Raw genomic sequence first — 21,701 nt, forward strand, 5'->3', positions numbered from 1 at the left:
ATGATGATTATTATTATTATTATTATTATTATTATTATTATTATTATTATTATTATTACTGATGAATGAATTTATCGGCATTTCCACCCTTCGCTCTCCTTGTCTTCAATGGTTTTACAATATTCATTCAACATAACACCATTAAAGGATCAGCAGACTGCTGACAGTTGACAAATTTATTTATTAATGTCATCAATGCTCCAAAACCAAACAAAGAACTACGTTTCCTATACTCCTTTCGAGATGAATGGGGTTTACCGAATGTCCCACACGATTATCGTCTAATAATATTATTCCAAGCATATGATCTTGGTCGAGGGCCTCTCCGCCTGAAGCAACATTTTGGCAATGTTACATTCTGCGAGATGAGAATCCTGCGGAAAGCAGGATTGGCCGAAGGCACGTAGGGAAGTAAGACCACAAACGAAATTGGAAGAAGAACCATTTGTGACAGCATCAATTGCTAGACAAAGGCTTACATGGTTCGAGCACCTCGTGCGCACGCCTCAAAGTCAACCAACGAGGAGACCATACAATACAAATTTATCTGTTTCTAAAGCAAATGGTAGGCCCAATGGCAGCACATTTCTCTTGAGTTATTTTAAAATCTTTAGGTTGCACCGGTCGGCCGGTGTGTGTTGCCTGGCATCAGAGGTCTGTAGCAGGGACATTCACTTGTACAGAATACGTCTCTTTAACAGAGCAAAATTCTGAACTGTGACCGTGCTGCTCCTTTGCACTGTGGAACAGACCTGAGAAATTCCAATGACAGTATCATCGTGCGCTTTTTACAATTAATCTGTCCCCCGTGCAAAGAATGCCGGAAACTAGGCATCAATACGGCATCGACGCATCTTTTTCAGCAGGCATTAAACAGGATCTCGTATGCAAAGATCTTTAATAAGATGGAAGTTAGCTTGGCCAGGGGCTTCTCACAAACAGCGATCAACGATTTGCTTTTAATCCCTGAGTTACCAAGGCTTTCTCGTTTCGAATAATCACAAAGAAGTACTGAGGATTGGGCGTTTTAAGTTGGATATCTCGAAATTTTAAAATTGATAAAAAAATGACGAAGTCTGTGTAAAAGAGTTATTCATTTTTTTCATTTCTTTATTTCAGAGCGACAAACATCGTAACTCTCATTACGGATGCTATTACAAAGTTGACCGTATTGATCAATGTCAAGTAATTAAGGAGAATAAAACAAATTGAGCTTTGGAAGCAGAATTAAAGCTTAAAAGCAAATTTTAGACCCTTTAAATTATCCTTTCACATTATAAACGTTAGATATTACGACAATAAATAATTCCTTGCGGCAAAAACATTCTGGGATTCAATAAATATCACTAAGTCGACTAATGCATAAATAGTTCTTAAAATTAATTTTAGAGGACTCGGGTCCTTGAACGATTTTAGAAAATGTAAAACTGGGCTTTCGTCAAACGCGAATGACGATTCACAGAGCTTCCGCTATTAGTTGAAATTGATCAGTGTCTTCTACGCATGCGTCGCTGTTAATCGCAAAGGGTGTTGGCTGTTCTTTGTACAATTCCAAATCAAGCCACACAGCTAGGAGGGAAAAATAGCCTTTGGAAAATACGAGAAAATCGATGTTTTTGCTAGGAGCCATTGATTTTATTGGTTTGTTTGAATTCTAGTAAGACTAGCAAACTATCATTTTCAACAGCAGATGAATTGAGAAGTAGATTCGGTCTCCCTAAAATTACTCAACTGCTGATCTTCGGGTCTTTCTTTCCATAGTTGATGGCCTCCCAAGGAACGTCTCGCTGTGGTATGTACTCCACGATAATTTGCATTTGTTATGTTGTTTCTCATTTCGAATAAGGCTCACCAATATCCCAGGGAGACTCCGACATTATTTCTTGATTCATTCGCGTGCTTCGAGGAATAGAGACCAGGCCCCAGTTGTTCGAAGGGTGGATAGCGCTATCCACCGGAGAAATCGCTATCCACGGGATAACTAAATTATTTCTGCTAGTTATCCGCTGGATAGTGATTTCTCCGGTGGATAGCGTTAACCACCTTTTGAACAATCGAGGCCAGTTTAACAGTCCTACTAATTCCACTGAACAGAATCGTTCAAATAAAGTCAGTATCTCCTACTATCGCTTTCTTACACGGCATGCAACTGCATGCTTAAATATGCACACAATAAATAGCTTCGCAAAAGATTTGTTTTCTTTTTCACGAAAGAAACGTAACAATTCGAATATCGAATACCTGGTACTATAAATTAGCCTCAAATATAATATTTCTCTTTGCAGTTTCAACATAAATAACAATATATAGTTCTCTATCTTTTTTTCTCGCTCAATACTTTGTAAAGAAGTACTTCTTTTTGAATTTTAAATTCAAACCTTCATGCCGAAGCCGGTCAGCATGTTAGTCAATATAACATCTTACTAGTATAACATGTCTTTTATAAACAATAAATATTCATTGAGTAATAAATATCCTAAATTAGTTAGCGAAATTCCAAAAATTATCCTAATAAGGAGCTCTGTCAGTTTATATCTAAAAACTGCACCGCTCTCTGTCCATTATACGTCTTCTTCGCCGACTTGGTCCGCCCATCTCTCGTGATTCCAAGATACCAAGCTGCATTTAACTTTGATCTGAACGTTGTGTATCCTTTGGGAGATGCATCTTGATGAAACACGCATCCTGCGTCCGTCCTGGCCTGGCCAGAAGGCTGAAAGATCAATACAAGTTTATTTAATACCTCAGGTATCGGAAAGCCGAGAAACCTCACAATTAAACAAAATACCAGTTAAGGAAATATTGCTCCCTTAGCTGCAATGTTTGACCGTGGGAAAAAATTCGTGGTCAGTATTAGCTTGTCCGACCGTCCACCTGTCTTTAGTTTCAGTAGACGCTTTGTGTGCGGAAATCGGGTCAAAGCTTGCAATTAATCTCTCTCTTTCCGAAAAACGCCCCCATCATTAAACTTAAATTGGACGCTTCACGCTTCGAGAAACCGCCAAACGTTTTTTTAGAGCAAATATCAAAGTAATTCAATAGCAACTCTATCCAATTTTACGATCAGTACACAACACAAGGCTTAGAACGTTTAGAATTTTTTAATTTTTCAGGTTAAAATAACGTGATCAGAGAAACATATCCAACACTACTCTTTTTTTCTTTAGGGTATTATGTTGGTATCATTTTCCAACATCTGATTAAAAATTTCTCATTTCACTTCATCCGTAACCATTTCCAACTAAACATAACAATTTACAAGAACGATTTACTTCCTGCAGCTGTACCATAATGATTTTAGCTTCTTCATTTTTGAGAAGTTCTCCGAGCACCAAAATTAACAAGTAAACGTTTCTTGACCAAATCGCGTGATAGTTCACGACACTGGAGACTTCTTCTCAGTAGGTAATATTAGGTTTCACAAAGTAATGCTCAGATGATTGCAAGTAGCTGAGCTGCCGAGAAAAACATCCAGTTGGGTGGTTTCTTGACGTCATCTTGGTTTACGATCTCAAGAAGAAATCTCACACGAGAAATCTCGTGATACCAGAATGTTATTCTATTAACCAGGATACTTGTAGCGTCGAAGAATTGAGGTACATTGAGGCAAAAAGCGTTGCACAACAAAAAAAAAAAAAAAAAGAAAATTATAACTGATAGAAGTTTAAGATCATAGTGCAGTTCGTTGGAGTACAAGACACCGGAAATATAAGCGCTTATTACTGATGAAAGAAACTTTAATATCGGTCTAACTGCATTTGGTCGCAGTTCTTAGAAGGGATCAAGACGCCTAACTTTCTTTAAAACGTGGAAGAGACATAACTAAATTACACAAGGATTTTCCCCTGTTTTTTGAGTTTTTTGAACTCACATTTCAAACACAAAAAAGTAAAACTTACAAGTTATCTTCTGACATCAAAACGTCCATCCGAAAGAACAAGTAGTTTTATGAACTTGAAACATTCCCTAATGATTCGCTGGACTCTTAAGATTTCACTTATCTTCCTTATCTATTGTTTTATCAATGTTGCCTTGTTGAGTTAAGTACTTTCACCGGACGACCCTATCTGATTTTAGTGGTAAGTAATAGTGGTAAGTAATAGTTTCTCTCCGTTTCTGTATCGGGCCGGTTTCTTTCAGTTAAATATTCCAATACAACGTCATTACACAGATAGCTGCGATCCTGTTAGACTACAAAGTTGTCTCGATATGTTACCACCCAGGCAACCATAAATGTACCTCACGACATACTCATTGAAAGCAATATACAGATCACGGTGGTAGTGGTTCCAATTTTTGCGCCTCCAGACGATGAAATACCAATTTGTGACCGTTTGGGTGAAATGAAAGCTCCAGATCTGAACTTTTGCTGTGCTAACCAACTTTGATGGATGAAACACTTAAGTTCGACACTTCATATGGACCCCTGTTAAAATGAGGTGGCCAATGCACGAATTCAGAAGGTACTTTCAACGAGTTAAGTTTAGTCAGCCTATAGATATAAATGATCAATACCACACCTTACACCTCTAAACTTCAAAGGGTACCACCCAGAAACTACTTTGTACGATAGAAGAAAGCGATTTGAAGCGAACCCTTTGAAGTTTGACAACCCAAACAGAATTAGAACGTTTAACTGAAGCTGTAAATGAAACACTGCAAAAGGACCCAATCAGTGAATCTAACAGTCGCTGAGGGCTCATGATCCCGGCTTTTATAAGATACATATATTTTTGACAATTTTGACACTTGGAAGGGTTATCGAGGAATTAAGTTGACTGACCTCTAGGGCATGAATGGGTGTAAGTTGCTTCTTCCTTCCTTTGAGCAAACAATCTGAGCCCATCACGTTTCCCTGCCCACAAATCTCCTTTTTATATTTCCGAAAGTTTTGCGAACTGCGCAAACAACACACTTGTCTAATTTCTTGTAGTTAGATGGAAAAGTATTGTATTCTAGCGTGTTTCTATGAATTTTCCCCTTTCTTTTCGCCGACTTATTCGACAGAATGGCAGGTCAACCGTCTGCGGTTGCAGACATCTTCCTCAAAATAACAGCTCATTGATTGTATGTCACCGCATTCCTTTTACAGTAAATAAGATAATTATAAAAAACACACCAATCTGTGAAAACGGCTGGACTCTGTTCATTCGTGACGATTGTAACCTATTTGTGTACTCTTGTTTTACGTACATCCGTGACAACATGAAAACTTGCCAATTTTCCGGATATTTTCATATTCCTGACAATTCATACTTCATTCCGAAAGTTTATTAATTTCTGCGATGTTCTGAAGCGTTTGAGAGACACCTGGTTTCAGGGTAAAACTAACAAGATTTCGCGAACAGTTGTGGGGCGACGTTGGTAAAAACTGGACGCTTCCACAAAGCTTAAACTATATACACCAGGGATTGGTTATTGTCTTGCATTCGTTGTTCTCAAGCTACTTTCCTAAACTGAGCCAAACCAAGACAGTTAAGTTCTAATACCGCAATAGCTTTCGCCTCAGGGGGTAGTGCTATTAATGTTTCATTACATTATTACCCACAACAATATAACAAGATATAATGATTGTCGCGGTTTTATGCTCAGATGGGAATTAAACGAATCACTTTTACACAAACCTCGACAAACGTGCTGTTTCCATAGCGAACACAACTGAGCTATCAAACATCCCACTTTGTTGTGAGTCATGTCGTAAATTTTTTCCATGTCATTGGAACTGTCGTACGGAAACAGAGGTCACAGGTTCATCTGTTTTTTTTGTTTTTGTTCGTTGTTACAGACTATATTTTCACATCCGATTTATCTAATTGACTAAAATTTAGTAACGGTGCTGAGATTCCACATTACAGTTCATAGTAAAATGACTTTTTGAATTTCCATATAATCCGACAAATTCAAGTTATGAGTGCTGTAATCAAACGCATATCTTTGCAGACATGACATAACAGTTGAGTTCGGCGGGGATTAAAATCTACTACTGCAGCCGTTGTGTTCGCTGTAAACTCAAAATTTTACGAAAACTAAAGAAAATTATCGCTTACCCGTGCTATGACTGTCCCAAGATGATCAACACAGATAAAGTATCTTCCGTCGTAAGATTTCAATATAACTTGACCTGAAGAACCCACCGACTCTAGGTTGATCTTAACTGCAAAACAAAGAGTAATATCGTGACACGTGTGTTAACGATCGCAGTGTCACGCTTATAAGTCTGTAACTTTTGTCAAACAAAGGGACGTTTCGCACGAGAACCTGATGAGAGAAAGAAATGACCAAACAGAAGGAAATGTTATCCACCACATGGCACTTGTTTTCTTTTCCTTTGCATGCATGAGACTGTCGCATTGCTTGCGTGGCATAACACACCATTCTAAGACGTCTGCGATACTGGTCAAGACACTCAAGTGCACGCGGAGAATAGCTGCACTGGATCAATCTATGCTTTTCGCATAAGTACTTTGAAACAATTTGAAATTTGTTCCACTTGAGTTCTTCAGTAAGACCCCAGGATTTGGGTGCTGATAGATCTCAGATAACCTCAAATCCACGTCGGCGAAAACACAGCGATTCTTAACTTTCAAATCGCCGCGGAATTCACACGAAGAGTTTACACAGACGATTGAAGTTGATGTACCGCATAGCATTTACCGCACGAGTAAAAAACCGGTCTTTGTCAACTGCGCTTTGTAGCGACTGAACCGGAGGCCCCGAGCCATAGCGGCAAGCAAACAAATTTGAACTTCGCGTTGTCCTTTATTGGGTCGCTGAAAACAACGCTTTGCAGGGTAGTTGTCGTTTTAAGACGCCTGGAATTCCTTTGCTTCTAATACAGTATTCACTAGGAAAGCCTCGAAACTTTTTGAGTCCACATATTCGTGAAACTAAGATTTGCTTGTTCTCAAAAGTTGCTCTTTGAACATGTTTTGAAGACCAAAATAAACGTTCCCTTTTGAAGATACAAAGCGTTTTTTTTTTCACCCGAAATACACCCAGTAAGATTCAGTCGGGACTTTCCAGAAGCATCCCCACACCCCTGGCCTGTGCTCACCGTTTTGGTCTTGTGGGTCTCCAGATCCGTCGACTTTGCCATTATGTATTCGGACAAACTTCGCGCTGTTCTTTGAGTACAATCTCTTGAATCTATGAATCATGACAATGTGACTGTTTACTACATGACTGGGGTTAATTCCACTGTTTTCTAGCGCCTGAGTATCCTGCAAAGACAAAGACATACATTACAAGTTATTATCAAGGACCTGCAAGGAGGCTATAATGGAAGCGCTTTTGCACTGCAATACTTCGATGGCGGTTTCGGTCATCTTTCAACACAATTTACGCAGGATATGAGGGTTTGTTTTCTAGTCACTTACAATTGCCGCCTTCGCAAAATACAAAGGGTGCAAATGCAAACAAGAAGTGGGATTCGCGGGGCGCGCGCGAGCGGCGGCAACTGAAAAATTTAGCGTGGGTGTGAGCGAGCGCGCGTGCATCTTGCTTCAATTAACAGAGACACAAACCCGGCTGCCAATGGTGTCGTGATGTGCCAAGAAAAACAAGTGTTTTCTTTCGTATTAGAAAAGGCAGATGATACATTCATCCCGGCCGGACTCGAGAGCCATTGTACAGAGATGATTATCGACCTAGGAAGTTAATCCTGTTCACGGATAACTGGTGAATTCCTCGCGAACAAATTTGTCACCTGGCACAATAAGTCTGTCCGAGTGGAATTTTCAGGGAGTCATTTCCTTCGAACATACGAAATAAAACCTTCAGAAAACTTTCAATTTCTAGTTTCTGAAGTCTGCAAAAACAAATGCCTCTACATCAATGTGTTTTAGACGACAGCCATCTTTTTGGGGCCAATCTATGAGATTCTTATAAAGCGTCAATTTTTTAACCCCTTTAAGCAACTCAAATTGTGGTGAGGGGTTAAGAGAGCTGACATAACTTTGCAGTTGCTCGATATTGCTTGAATGACGTAAATTCTTTGAGGCGAATCGACATGAATGACACTTTGCTGATTTCTAGAAATAGACTACCCAAAAGAAAAAGTCAAAAGAAGGACTCAACAAGTATTGCTTACGTGAGCCAAATTCAAGACTCGAATAATTTCTCCCAAAAAATGACATTCACTATGGGATATTTCTCTCAAAGACGCGGTGTTGCTCAGTTTTACAGAGCCTTTGCAATATACAAGCGAAGGTCAGCAACTAGACAATTAAGTACACAAAAAGATATGCGAAAACTTACCCCAGAAAAGTTTAACGATTTTCTCAAGGGTAACGCGAGGCAGCTGTGGATGAAAGAGAGCACACGATTAAAATTTCCGGAAGTTAAAATTTCGAGGTCTCAAACGAACTAAGAAATAAATATGAAAGAATTTTGCACGCTAAAAAACAATGCATAGTAAAATACTAACCTTGATAGGCATAGAACATAAATAATCCATACTTCATTGGCCATCTTTGAGGTGTCTTTGTTAGTAAGCTGTAAATGACTTTATAATGCAAGAATAGACTCAGGTCCTGAATGTTGACCTTAACTGATGCGATGTGATGTGATAACGCTTCTCGGTTATCAACCCTCTTTTATACATCACTGTTTGCCGCTGTGCTCGCGAACCTCTTGAGTCCCTTGATGGACAGTGTCAAGTGGATTCCTTGTATTCCGTCGGGATGCCGAACACTATTACGAACAACAAACAATTTAAATAGAAGACAAGGACCTCGCCGGAAAATAACCGAAAATCTCACGTAACAGAATCGACAAAATTTGAAACCAATCGACAGCGGATATAGCGCCCAGCCCCCGCACCGTCGTACTATCGGAAAATAAGGAACGAGTGGGAGTCAACTTATGCGAGCCGTTGTACTAGATTGATCAGCTCTGAAACGCGAAACAAAAACGTAAATGCTTCAAAAGTCTTTTAACAGAAGTGCCCAATTACGAGAACGGCTAACGCAAATGTTTCAATAGCCTTTAACATTAATATCAAACATGTTTCTTACGAGCAGCTTTGAATAAATTTCCGGTTGAGTAATTTTGTCTGGGATAAAAATTTGACGTAAAGGGAAAATGTGTCATGGTTATTTTGCACACACAGTAAAATAAGGAAGGCCTTGTTTCGCCAATAACGCAACTATTTACAAATTATGGTTGACCTTTCGATACACAAGTCGTCAGAGGCACTGCCTTAAAAGGACTTAAGCAAAATTATTTGTTTTCCTTGCATAAAAGAAAGTGTTGTATGCTCCCTTGTACTGACTCAAAGTACTATTTTTTTCATTGATCTGTGAACATTGACGGCTAAACCCTTCTGTACACACGTACATTTATTGGACTACTAAGGCTCTATTGCGAGCAATTTCGTACGCCGACGCCAACACATTGTTCTAGGGTGGAAAAAACCTAAACCGAATTTAAAATGGAATCACACGAAACACCGCAGAAGAAAGAAAAAAAAAAAAACAATGAGTCTCTTTAAAATGGAAATAACTAAAATGGATAAATGATGTGTCAATTTTAGAAGAGCGTAACAAATATGTCGCGAAACTCTAGCCATGTCAAACAGCTCTCTCGTGGCCTGAAAATTGTTAATTGAGGAATGCAATGGATTAATAATCTGAGAATAAATGGCTGGACCATTCCCTAAGGATAGGCGTAGCCCAAAAACGTATTTTGCAGGGTCAACTATGAAAATACATAATGTAGAAAAGTGTTTTTTTGGAAAGAGTTTTAGCTTTACTGATCTGGAGCAACAGACACAAACTTGGCGTTGAATGGTGGACAAAGAAACGCATTTGAAAATGACTCTTCCCTTTCAATACATTTTACAATAATGGCACGCAAAGAAATATTAGTCGTAAAAATAACTTCCACTTTTTTCAGACGTAACTTGGGTTTTCCCTAAGGTCCATATACACGCAGCCAATATTTTGCGATTTAAATTAGAAAAAAAAGAGAGTGTAAAAATATTAACAAAGACGAATGACGTGCACTTTAATTTACAGCTTTTTTCCTCTCTTTAATCTTTACGTTACGTAGTAATACTCTACCATCCAGTCTTCAGGTTAGACTGTAGTGATATTTGACTGAGCAAGTGGAGCGTTGAAGGCGAAAACGGTTAACAAACAAACACTCGTGTTAAAACCTTCGGAATTTCTGTCGGTAGCGTTGCAAAAGACTTGAACTTAGAGAAAGGCGCATTTTTAGCAGTGCGAGAATTCCAGTATTTGAGTCGAGAAATGCAGTTACGAACCAGACAATGAAAAATAATTTAAAGCAGTCTCACAATTTACTTTAAAAATAATTATATATATATATTGCATCATTAGATAAGAAGCCGTTCATTAATATATTGGAAGTTGCTGACGTTTGAAATTGTTTTCCCCAATGCCTTGTGGTGTTGCCAGCGTAGCGTTAAATATCGCTGACTACTTTTGGTTATTAATAACTCTCGGAACTTAGTCAAGTGTGGCATTAAGTCGCTAACGAGTCAAAATGCGATAAATTTAAAGATAAAGCCAACGCTTGGAATTCTGTCGAATTCTCGTGCAACACGGAGTGATATCAGAGAATCAAGGCAGGTGTGGCGGTGAAAGTCTCCTGGTGAAAACATAGGTTCTCAATTCTCAATGAAGGGATAAATTGTAAACTTGGTGCAGTACTTTATCAGTTAAAGCAATTAAAACTATTTATACAAAAGACAACTCGGCAGTAATAAGGCGTCGGTGTTAACAGGTAATCGCATAAATCGAGCGTGCGGACATCATTCATACTACCTACATATATCAGCCGTCATTTAAAAGATTAAACTTAAATGACACGAGTCAAATGTGTAATTCCGGATTGGAAAAAGGCTGATGAGAAGGCCCGAGTTAACCGCTAGTGTAATTTACAAGATGGGGCCATCAATTTGATTGATAAAAGGTGAAAGAAGCTAGGCAACGTTTTCTGATAATTCTCATTCACAATAAAAGCAGGGAATCCTAATTCAACAGAACATGTGCCAAGCTGACGGTGCTGGAGTCGGATATTCTATTTAGCAGGAGACAGTTCGGCTGAGAAAACAGCTTCTCAGTGACAGGGGCGATCTGTTTACTCGACTGCGGCCGGAACTATTTCAAAGAGGTTTAAATTCGTGTATAAATAGCAACGATCTTGAAGCGAATCAGTGGCGCGGGAAATGGAAACACAAAGGGATCTTGAGGTTAAATAAATTGACAGGTTAACCATGAACAATGCCGGCAAAGGGACAAAAATGACATAGGGAGCTACTAGAACAAAAAGGGCGAAAAGGCTGTCATCGCGATTCAGTATGAAACAGAGGGTAATTTCAGTCAATTTTCTCATTTGTAAAACACAATGCTGTGATGTAAGTTTCAAATTCGAGACATTTCACGCATTTTTTGCTACATTAGAAAAGAAATTCTTAGATTATATAGCCAGCTGTGAACATTCACTGAGAAGTTTGTTACAAATTACCACCTTTCGAAAACAAAATTCGGGAAATAGATTCAGGAGGAATATTATAACGCTGGTTGAAAAGCACTCAATGGAATTTACACCAACATCCTGAATTAAATCCACAGCCGGCGACATTTTTCTTTCCTTTAAGCCACTAAGAGTAGTTACTGCGAATAGAAACAACGAGCAATGGAAAAAAAAAACAGTTATACAATAGAAATAGAAAAGTAACGTGTTTATTATTGTTGAAAAGCCTTAAGAAGTTCTTTAAGATGATAAGTGGTTACGAGCTCATATGGTTTTATTTGTTTTTTTCTAAACAAACCTGACCCCCAAAAAACAATTTTCCGGGTTTGGTGGCCGACCATTGAGCTTCACGGTCAAGGCAAACCTCTTAACCAACATACAGTATTTCACAAATTGCGTAAGAAAAAAAAATACATTCCGCTTCGACGCGATGTAAGTCACTATTTCATAATCATCCAATGTCGTATTCCGACCATATTCTTATATTGTGGAAAAATACTAAAAGGATATGGCAAAAGCCGCTCAGTCAAAGAATCTCATACACGACTTTTCCTCTCAATGGACTTTTTTTTGCAACTATTAAACTAATTGAAATCATCTCTTGGTGAGTGTTAGGGTTGTTGGGAGAAATTTTTCAAATTGGTTGTTTATGTTCAGTATTAAATGGGTATTTTTGCCACGTATTTCACGGTTTTTATTTCTTTCCGTTGTTATCGTGTGAAACTCAGGCTCTTCTCAGTACCAATAATTTAGGTTTTTTTCTATTAACGACCTTCTACGGTTCCACTTGTAAATTTTGAGTGAGGGAATATACCATTTTAAGCGATTATTACGTTATGCCGCGTCAACTAAATGTTTTTGATAATCATTTTCGTTTTTGTCTGCCCACACCTAATTACGTACAATGCTTCCCTATTTGTACAATCTTCTGAAACAATTGTGAAACTATTGACGCCGGCTTCGTGGCTTCCACAAACACGACAGATATTTCTTCCTCGTTTTTGGTCAAATTACGCAGAAAAGCTCTTCAGTTAGGAATGTACAGCGCATTCAATTGGACTTGCCCAAAAGGCGTTTTATCTGAGTCATTGTACTTTGCGGATGACAACCAGAAATATCACTGACACAATTTCTTTCAAAAAAAACAGTCTGCGTTGACAGAACACAATAAAATGACAGCGGATTAAATCGTTACATTTAAAAAAACAGTGAGGTGACCGTGCAAAATTTAATGACAGGAGATTAAATTGTTACACCCAAAACTTCAAAGGTATTCTGTAAGGTGCTTCGCACTTAATGCTTGTTGTTGAGGAATGATGACCACAGATAATTGTTAATCATCTCGTGCAATAATGCACTAACGACTTAGCATAGTTCAATGGCTCGAACTCGTCGCAGATTTTCTACCTCGAATACAGTTTGCATTGTTATCTATTTTTGTTTGCTGTTGAGTTTGTTATTGTGAATCGATGTAGTTTGCTTACTTGCCGCACCCAGTCTACTCTCTGTTACCCTCACTGACCCTAGGAGATCGATCTGCGTAAGGGACTCCGTGTCCTGGTGTTGATTCGCTATGGGCATTGTCCCTTTATGTATGAATGAACACATAAATAAATAAATAAATACACAAACAAACAAACATACAAATAAATGCCCTGCATTCTTGATGAAGTTAAAGGCACTTATAATGAAGTTGTATACATAGGTAACATGTTGCGGTAGGAAGTTGTAACCCTTAAGTCGAAAATCATGACCAGACTGGAAACCACCGCACACAAAAACAACCGATCGATGTGTACACCACGGGCCTAAACACATTGAGTCAGCTTTATCCCCTCATATCAAGAACTTATCTCGATACAGCAGGATAAAAAGTGTCCCAGAGATCTTTCTTTCTCTGGAATTTTCAGACTAACTTCGGATTTGGCAATCGGCAGTCGACACAGGTACATTCAATCTAAGGTCAATGGTATCACATTACACCGACCACAAACGCAATACCAAGCCATAATTGGTCAACTGTGGTATTCTTATTCTAACACTTGTAAACTAAACATAACTGGGATTACTTTCGCTCCACATGACGCAGTTCGCAAAAAAAAAAAAACGGATTTCGAGTGCGGCCATGAATCACCCGCCACCACTTGAAGCATTGAAATCCGGCAGGGATTCAAAACCACTGCGATCAAACAAACATAGCCAGAACTTCCACTGGTTTTCTCGTTTTTCATCTCAAGACAATACAATACATACTTAATTGACCGCTCCCCTTTGGGGCTTTTCAAGGCAAATGAAACACAATTAACGAAACGACAGGGCAGAACAACAACAACAACATCAACTGTTAAGAATCGCACCTGGCCGAAGGCAAACAAGTTAGCTATTTACAAGTGCAGCTAAGAAGCTGAACAACGGAATACCAAGATCAAATTCAACGAGTGGTCTTGAACCCGGGATCTCCGGAACTCTAGGCAAGTGCCCTAACCAAACCACTGGGCCACAATGCCTCCTTCTTCAACAGACTTTTAATAAAATGATACATTCTTGAACTTCACCCTGACCCAGCGTTTTAAGGCGAAAAAGCCACCTTGTACTGCATAGTGCATGTGACAGAAATAGGCTTACTAACCCGCTGGCAGCGTAAAGAAATTCGAAAGCTGCCGCATTGAGCGTTTATTCGAAACGATCAATTCGGCTCCCTCATTCCCTACGGAATTAAGAAACCGCGGCTTTTCTTTCAACTAACTTATTCTCGGTATCCGCGTTGCCACATCCCAACCAATTCTTGGTTTGCATCCACGTGATGAGACGGTACAAAACAACAGAAAATGACCCCACAAGATTTTGCGTAATCATAGAGTCAAATTCCCAAAAGACATTTTACTGCACTGTTCTGTCATAGTTAATAGAGGGGAATGGTTATGAAACCCGACAAATTTCTTTGTTGTAGGTTTTTGTTTTCTTTTATGGCCTTGACCGTGCACAAAACACAATAGTTGTTTACTCCGTACTGAGGAACTAACCAATAGAACCGTGTTGGTTACGTAATTCATGCATAGTGTATGAGCGCAAAACAAAAGATTGTGCACGGTCGTGGACTTTCCAACCTAAATCTTGGTATCTTTGTTTGCTCCTTTGATGTTTGCCGAGCTCCCAAACCAGTCCACTCTATTAACTATGGTTCTGTACATCAACATGGCCGCCGTGACGTCACATGCAAACCATCAGTAACGTAGCTCATTGGTGCTAGAGCGGTTTTCAATTGAGTGTCAAAAGTAATTAGATAATTACTTTGGTTTATGATTACTTCACTCAGTGATTGGTTCAAAGTCCTCGCGCCATTTTTTCAACCAATCAGAACAGAAACCAACCAATCGTGGCTCACGCGTGCACATTTTCCCGCGCTTTGTGTCGGCTACGTGTAATTACTTCGAGTTTTGATTGGTTTGCCGGATTGTCTCAGTCCTTTTTGATTGGCCAAAGTAATTACTTTGGTTTTGGTTTTACGACACTCAATTGAAACTCGCTCTAACAACCCATAATTACGTAAATCTCTGACGAAGGGCAATCGCCGCTCGAAATTTATTTGCGGTGGTCAATTTACCATATCAACTAAGTTGATAAACCCATTTCTTTGCCGGTTTCACTTCCCCACTGACAGAGCACCACGGTGGTATCTCGAGAAAATGGACCCCTTTATGCCTTAAGTGTCATGTACAGTTCAACATATTTTATTTTACTGATAGGTTACAAGAATCTCACGAGCAAGGCATTAGAAAGAGCACCACGAAAACGCGGCGTGCATGAGTTGGAAAAATGATTACTTATGAACTTTATGGCTCTTGGGCACCTTTGCCTGAGCCTGCGCGGTTAAAGCTTGGAAAGCGGAGGGCAGGGAATTGCGTTTTACCACTCGTTTCACAAAGTTAACGCTAGGAAGCACGATTATAGCATTACAAGGAACCCGGAACCGGCCTTAAGAGTCCTCATGGGCCCGATGAGGATAAGTAAGGAACCCGGAAACTCCCGCAACTCCGCCGTTTAAGGGGTTCAAAGTTGTAAACAGCCCCAGTAGGTTGATAAAAGACAAATACAAACAATTCTTGAGGCCAACTTCATAAGATGCCAAAGGATCACTGACAAAACGTCTTGGACTTCAAGTGGCATGTAACGTAAACCGGCTCTTGTTCTAATCAACAAAGGTCTTAAAAAACGCAGTTTCAGTCTTGCTGACTACCCTGCTAACTTGATGTCTTCGTAGACTACACAAAGTTTGAAGGAATTAAAAAGACGAGATTTGTCTTCAAAAAAGCATACGCTCAGCTACTATTAACATGTTGAATCTCCTTTGTTCATTGACTACCTCTTGGCTGTTTGAATATGTACCGAAAAAACGTGTAATCTGCGACAAGTTGACATAGGCATCAAACCAAGTGGATTTCATGTAATCTAGCTGTTACAGTGCCAAGATGAAGATGCATCCTCAGCGTGGAGACGAACGTCATCTCTAGTGGAATAGGTTCATAGACGCCTGGTATGGCTTATTGTAAACACTACCTTTAAATCAAGGGTTAGGGCTTTTAACTTTGTTTTCCGTATTTGTAGATGTAACAGCAGGAAATTAATAGCAAATCATGAAACGTGGCCAACGTAAGTTCTGAGAAGAAACACGTGTTTTCTTCAGATTGTCAACAGAAGTAACATTTGCTTGTACCTAAACACAACAGCAGTTCCCTTTTTGCTGATGGCCAAACTTTTGAAACTTCGATAGTGCTGTGAAAACCTGAATTACCAGGTGCATGCATGCTTTTCTTCCTCAAACTAACAAATCCTTCGGTAAGGCTGGGCCGAATTATTTAAGGGGGGCAATGAAACCATTTTGTGGTCAATCATAAGTTGATTGTCTAAGTAGGGACTTACAGTAAAGCTACAGCCAAATACGCCGTCTTACTCGCAAAGTAAGGAATTACAATGAATATCCTTAGGTTTGTTTTATTTTATTTTATTTTACTTGACTTCGTCCTAACAAATGTGGGGCAGGGAAGCCACAACAGCATAACCAATTACTGTGGTCCCAAAAATAAATACTGAACGCCAAAAATAAATACTGAAATAAATACTCAACGCCCACACCGCAACAACTTAAACTCTACGTTTTTCGGATGCTCTTATCACACCCGTATCCGTTGTCACTCTATAGCCATTAGTGATTTAGATTGTTTATCAGCGTAACAAAAATCGAGCCTCCCAACTTAACTTGTACGCGCATCGGATAGCAAGTTATCAGTCTTTTGCACCACATGTCCTTCAGTCATCTCTCCTTTAGTTGCAGTTGCAACCAACGCGCGTACTATTGCACTCAGAACGTACTACGGAACGGTAATTTATAGGCACTGTTAATCCCTGAAAATAATCACAGGAAAACTCTGAGAGGAATTTTGCAATGGACTGTTGCCATAGTATACGATTAACTTCTCTCTGTTCAGGATCTAAGTATCACTTATTGAAACCTCAGGATACAATTGACAAAATTTAGTTTGTCGGGTTGCCAAAGCTACATAGCAAAAGCCAAGTTCGAGACGGAAGTTGTGATCACCGCCTTAAAGGTAATTTAGCCGGAATAATTGATGAAAGCCTTTCCGTCAAACGGTGCCTCAGCGAGCTGACTCGACGAAGGATCAATTCGCCTAAATCAGGCAAGTTGGATCCATTTGTCATTACCCAGTTTTCTAATGCTAATGCTGGGCTAAATTAGTTCCAGATTGTCTTAAATGATGGGATTAGCAGCCGGACAAAACACTTTGAAAACGCATCTTCGAAAACCCTCGCGAGGAGAGAGAAAGAGAAAGTGATAAACAACACGAGTGGTTCCACGAGGAAAGAGGGCTCGCTATTTGGAATGCATTCCAAAAGGGCACTAAAGGAGGCGCCACAATATATAAAGTTATTATGAAACGGAAAAGACTGTTGAACGGCGAAAATGAGATTGAGTGAAAGCACATTGATCTTTAACTTCTTCATCTACTGTTTTGATACAGTGTTTTGAAGCAATAAAAACTGATATTCAACGAAAGTGACGTCCTTTTTGTGCTACCCTGGGAGTCTGTTGCGCTTTTGTTTAGCCCAGACCCGGACGGGTATGTTTGCGCGCAAGCAATTTTAGTAGTGAAACAGCATGCAGTGTTTCAACAAACTTCCAGCCGGAGAATGCTATTGGTGAACTGTTTATCGGGTCGGTGTGGGTTGCCAAAACGAACACTCAACGCTAATGACTTTTCTTTTCACTAGTAACTGACCATAAGATAACCATGGTTACAGGTCTTCTTTATTTTTGCACATTTAGGAATATACAATACTTTAATAGGAATTTCATTATCTGCACAGACAACTCCACGGCACGGAAATTCACACTTCGAACATTTTATTTATAGTGGCCCTTGAGTCACCGTCACGTTTGTTAGTCGTTAGCAAAGAACGCGACTAATATTTCCCCATATTCACCTAAGGCGATACGATATTTATTTAACTTTAATAGTAAATAGTCTGTAACAAGTTCATGCAAGAAAGTTGGATATTTCGCCGCATTTTTTCGTCAGGAATGTTTTTCTCTGAATTTCTGCCTGATTCCTAGCCGCGGCCAAAAAAACCTGGCCTTAGCGGATAAAGCCGAAATGATCTAAGAAAACACAAAGCTTTTAATTAGTAGGCAGTCGTCGGCCTATGTCCATGACTTAGCGCACTTGCGACCAACCTTTCCTTTCATGACTTAAAAGTCCAATTCTAGAACGGCAGACACGGCCGCATCTTCAACAACTAAACAGGAGAAAGTTCCATCTCCATCACAGCAAACAAAGAAGTGTTATCGTTGTCAACCTGCTTGTTTGTCTTTTTTCACTTCTCAACGCCAACGGGCACACTTTTAAGCCATTAATTTTATGTCATTTACCCGGGATCAATTCTCCCAACAGAAAAGTTTGTAAATCTTTATCTACAACCAGCAATATGATTCAATTACTATTTTATTGTCAACGAATGCGGCACTTAAGCCTTCCAACTCCCATTTGCAATGAAACAATGTTCTTTCATTTTTAATAATTTCATATTTTTTTCCAGCAATTTTCGGAAAAGTAATACCTTTTTGGTGCTAGAAAATCGTCTCCGTCATGGCCTTCAATATTTCCCAGACGAGTTACTCTGACGTAGCACTAAATTGTAGATCTAAATATAACGAGCAGTTATTTACAGTGGGGTTATTTCCAGATACACGTACCTTCCAAATGAAACACTGGTAATTGAATCGAATTTAAAATTACTAACTGCTACTCAGGAAGGAAGCATGCTTTCACACCTTGTTAGGTTAGGGTCTTTCGGACAAAATTCACACCACCACCACTTATTCCGGGAACAAAAACCTACTGCAGTTTTACGTAAAATAGCGGAAACAACCAGCTGCATCTGTTCCTGATTCGGAATAGTCAGTGCATGAGTTTCTCATGATGTTCTTTTGAAGCGACAGGCAGGAGAGACATTACCAGAGGATATTGTCTACACCGAAACAGTGAGACCTTCCACCGCTACCTCTGCACTTTAAAGCTAACAATTTTAGCACAAGCACTGACTGCATCATTGCTTCAAATGATATAACGTCCTTCAGTGATTTGACTAGCGTATAGCGTAAAATAATTCTCTAGGGAACTTACTGCAACATTGAATACAATACAATTGCACACCAGGCTCCATCTTTTACTGACAAATTCTGAAGGATTGATTGCATAACTCCTTTTTACAAAACCGTGAGATGCTCGTCGCTATCATATTTGAGGACTTGAATAGCAAGTATCTGAGAACGACTTTCATTAACTAAATCTTGTCATCATCGATATCAAATCACACTGTAGCCCAGACAAACAGGACAAAACCCTTATTTTTTACACGCCTCTCTCATTGAAAGTGTTCTTTCCTTGAAATACTTGTAATGTTAAGAACATTTTCGCTTCTACAGAGCTATCTGGGGGGGGGGGGGGGGGGGTAATCCCTTATAAGGGCTTAATGGGGACGTGCGGCCAGCCAGGGTATGTGTTTTTTGGATTTTTGTCTTGAACAGGGTATCGAATTTATCATTTTTTGTCTTAATCAGGGTATCCATTTATCAATTTTTGTCTTAAACTGGGTTAAATGTCTTAAACAGGGTATCAAAAATCGGAATTCTGTCTTAAAATGGGTAGGAAAATCAGCGATATTTGTCTTAAACAGGGTCAGGGTATGAGGGGCCGCGCCGCACCTCCCCACCCAGGGATATGTCGAGTACCCCCCCCCCCCCCCGGGAGAGCTATACAGATTCTTTACGAATGAAAAGGCAAACCTCGCCAAGTAAAAAGTACTTTTAAATACTAAGTATAACATAAGTATTACAATACTTATACATATATTCATATATGTGTTGAAAAACAGAAAAAAAATACACTTTCATCCCGACAAGACTGTTTCGTGATTGCTCACTCTACATGGGATTTTAATGACAAGCATATTCGTAGCCGTCGCTTATATACTATAGAATTTACATAATAATGCAGCGGTAAATAATGTAGCGGTAAATGAAAGTGTTAAATTTAAGTGTTAGTTGTTACGTAGCAGCGCTACATTAAACTCTATAGTATAGAAGCGACGCGGCTACGAATATTCTTGTCATTAAAATCCCCTGAAGAGTGGGCAATCACGAAACAGGCTTGTCGGGATGAAAGTGTAGTTTTTTTTCTGTTTTTCAACATATATTGCGTCCTGCTTTTATGCATCGAGCACTGTTCTACGGAAAAATCGAAACAAGGACTTCCTATATTCATCAGTATATGTATATGTTCGAAATACTTAAAAAAGTACTTCAATACATTGAAATGATCTGATTTTCAGAACCAATAAAGAGCAACTAGGTAACGAATACCTTTCAACAGTTCACCTGACCAAGATATGTAATTTCAAACAAAGATATCATGACTTCAGTAGACCACATTTTCATGCATGCTCTGTCACAAAAGCCAAATATGGAAAAAATACTCCTTAGTGTAGCATGTTTCCAATATTGTCTATTTTTTTTCCTTTTGCGTTTTTTGCGTGATCATTTTGATTCTAGGAACCTATTCATCTATGACACTGAACAGCAACCCCGCGCAATAACAGTTTGATATCATTAAACCATGGAATCGTCCGTGCGAATAATCTTGGTATTTCTTTTAAATTTTCGTTGGAGTACGCGCGAAAGGCATCAAAAATCCACTCACAAAGTTCTTAAAGTCTTCTTCCTGCAAAGCAGAATGTTTTTGCATATCTTAGACTCCTCCAGTGGATAGTGCCAGAGAAAACCTAAACTTTAAAACGTGAGCATCGACCGAATAATTGAAAAACTTGCCTAGGGCATTTTCACAGGACTATGGGCATGTAATGCAGTTCAGCAAGGCGTGTGAACGAAGTAGCAGCTGACTTCACATATCGTTTTTTTAAGTAAATGAAAACCATTTCGATCAAGGGCATTCGAAATTTTTGATAACTTAACACAATTTTAAGCCAGCTCTAAGTTTTGTGCCAAATGCAAGGAAGTAAATGCGACTGAACGGTATTGTCTTCCCTTCGATCTACGTCTGTTCCGATTAGGAATCAATGACTTGTAGGATTGAACAATTGATTTCTCAGAATAGTTAGAGGAAACGTTTGGATTTTTGAGCGGTTTCGCTTTTGAGGCTAAAAGAATTTACAAATATAACACAAACATCAATTATATATTACACAAACCACAAACATTACCCCAATGATTCATACGAGAAAACACTGAGGTATATTGGTACGCCGCCGCGGGTAGCAGGAATAAAAACACGGTCCATGTTTTAACCGATCCAGGGCATAGGGAAAGGGAAATTTCTAGAATAGAAAGGTAATATATATTTTCTTTTTTATGGAAGTGGGTTTGCAGACGGCAAAATGGGACGAAAAGTATGAACATAACTGGAAATAAAGCAACGCACGTGCAGGAATGATATTTCATTGCCGGACATGTACACAGAGATTTCGCGAACTATTTCAAGTAGTTTGGTGTGATGCGGCTCGCGGTATTTCAACAAAGTAAAGTACTTCATAAGTGGCTCCATAATAAACCGAGCACACATATTTATTTGTTTTTCTATTTTGGGTTTAAATTGGATAAATGTGCTGTC

At 39.2% G+C, this 21,701-nt stretch overlaps 1 protein-coding gene and 1 long non-coding RNA gene across 3 annotated transcripts in view; both read right to left on the reverse strand.

Annotated features, from left to right (window-relative positions):
- Positions 1-1,087: 1,087 nt before the first annotated feature.
- LOC137979911 (fibroblast growth factor 1-like) lies at positions 1,088-8,577 on the reverse strand. Its single transcript, XM_068827224.1, has 5 exons — positions 8,426-8,577; positions 8,257-8,299; positions 7,055-7,220; positions 6,048-6,154; positions 1,088-2,713 (listed from the first exon to the last, which is right to left on the reverse strand). The coding sequence occupies exons 1-5, from the start codon at positions 8,467-8,469 to the stop codon at positions 2,525-2,527; spliced, it is 549 nt and encodes a 182-aa protein (XP_068683325.1). The 5' UTR covers positions 8,470-8,577; the 3' UTR covers positions 1,088-2,524.
- An 11,249-nt stretch (positions 8,578-19,826) lies between these two features.
- LOC137979342 (uncharacterized) overlaps positions 19,827-21,701 on the reverse strand; it is a 15,768-nt gene continuing 13,893 nt past the window's right edge. For both annotated transcript variants that reach the window (XR_011118301.1, XR_011118302.1), the window contains one exon: positions 19,827-20,795. This is a non-coding gene — a long non-coding RNA (uncharacterized lncRNA). The remainder of the gene's footprint in view (positions 20,796-21,701) is intronic.

This window comes from Montipora foliosa, chromosome 12 (genome assembly GCF_036669935.1).
Source record: "Montipora foliosa isolate CH-2021 chromosome 12, ASM3666993v2, whole genome shotgun sequence".
Classification (NCBI taxonomy): Eukaryota; Metazoa; Cnidaria; class Anthozoa; order Scleractinia; family Acroporidae; genus Montipora; species Montipora foliosa.

Coding starts and splice junctions, on each gene's coding strand:
- LOC137979911 (XM_068827224.1), bottom strand. CDS start 8,469: ATGGCCAATGAAGTATGGATTATTTATGTTCTATGCCTATCAAG. Junction 8,300..8,425: donor TATGTTCTATGCCTATCAAG/GTTAGTATTTTA, acceptor TTTCATCCACAG/CTGCCTCGCGTTACCCTTGA. Junction 2,714..6,047: donor TTGGGACAGTCATAGCACGG/GTAAGCGATAAT, acceptor TTGATCTTTCAG/CCTTCTGGCCAGGCCAGGAC.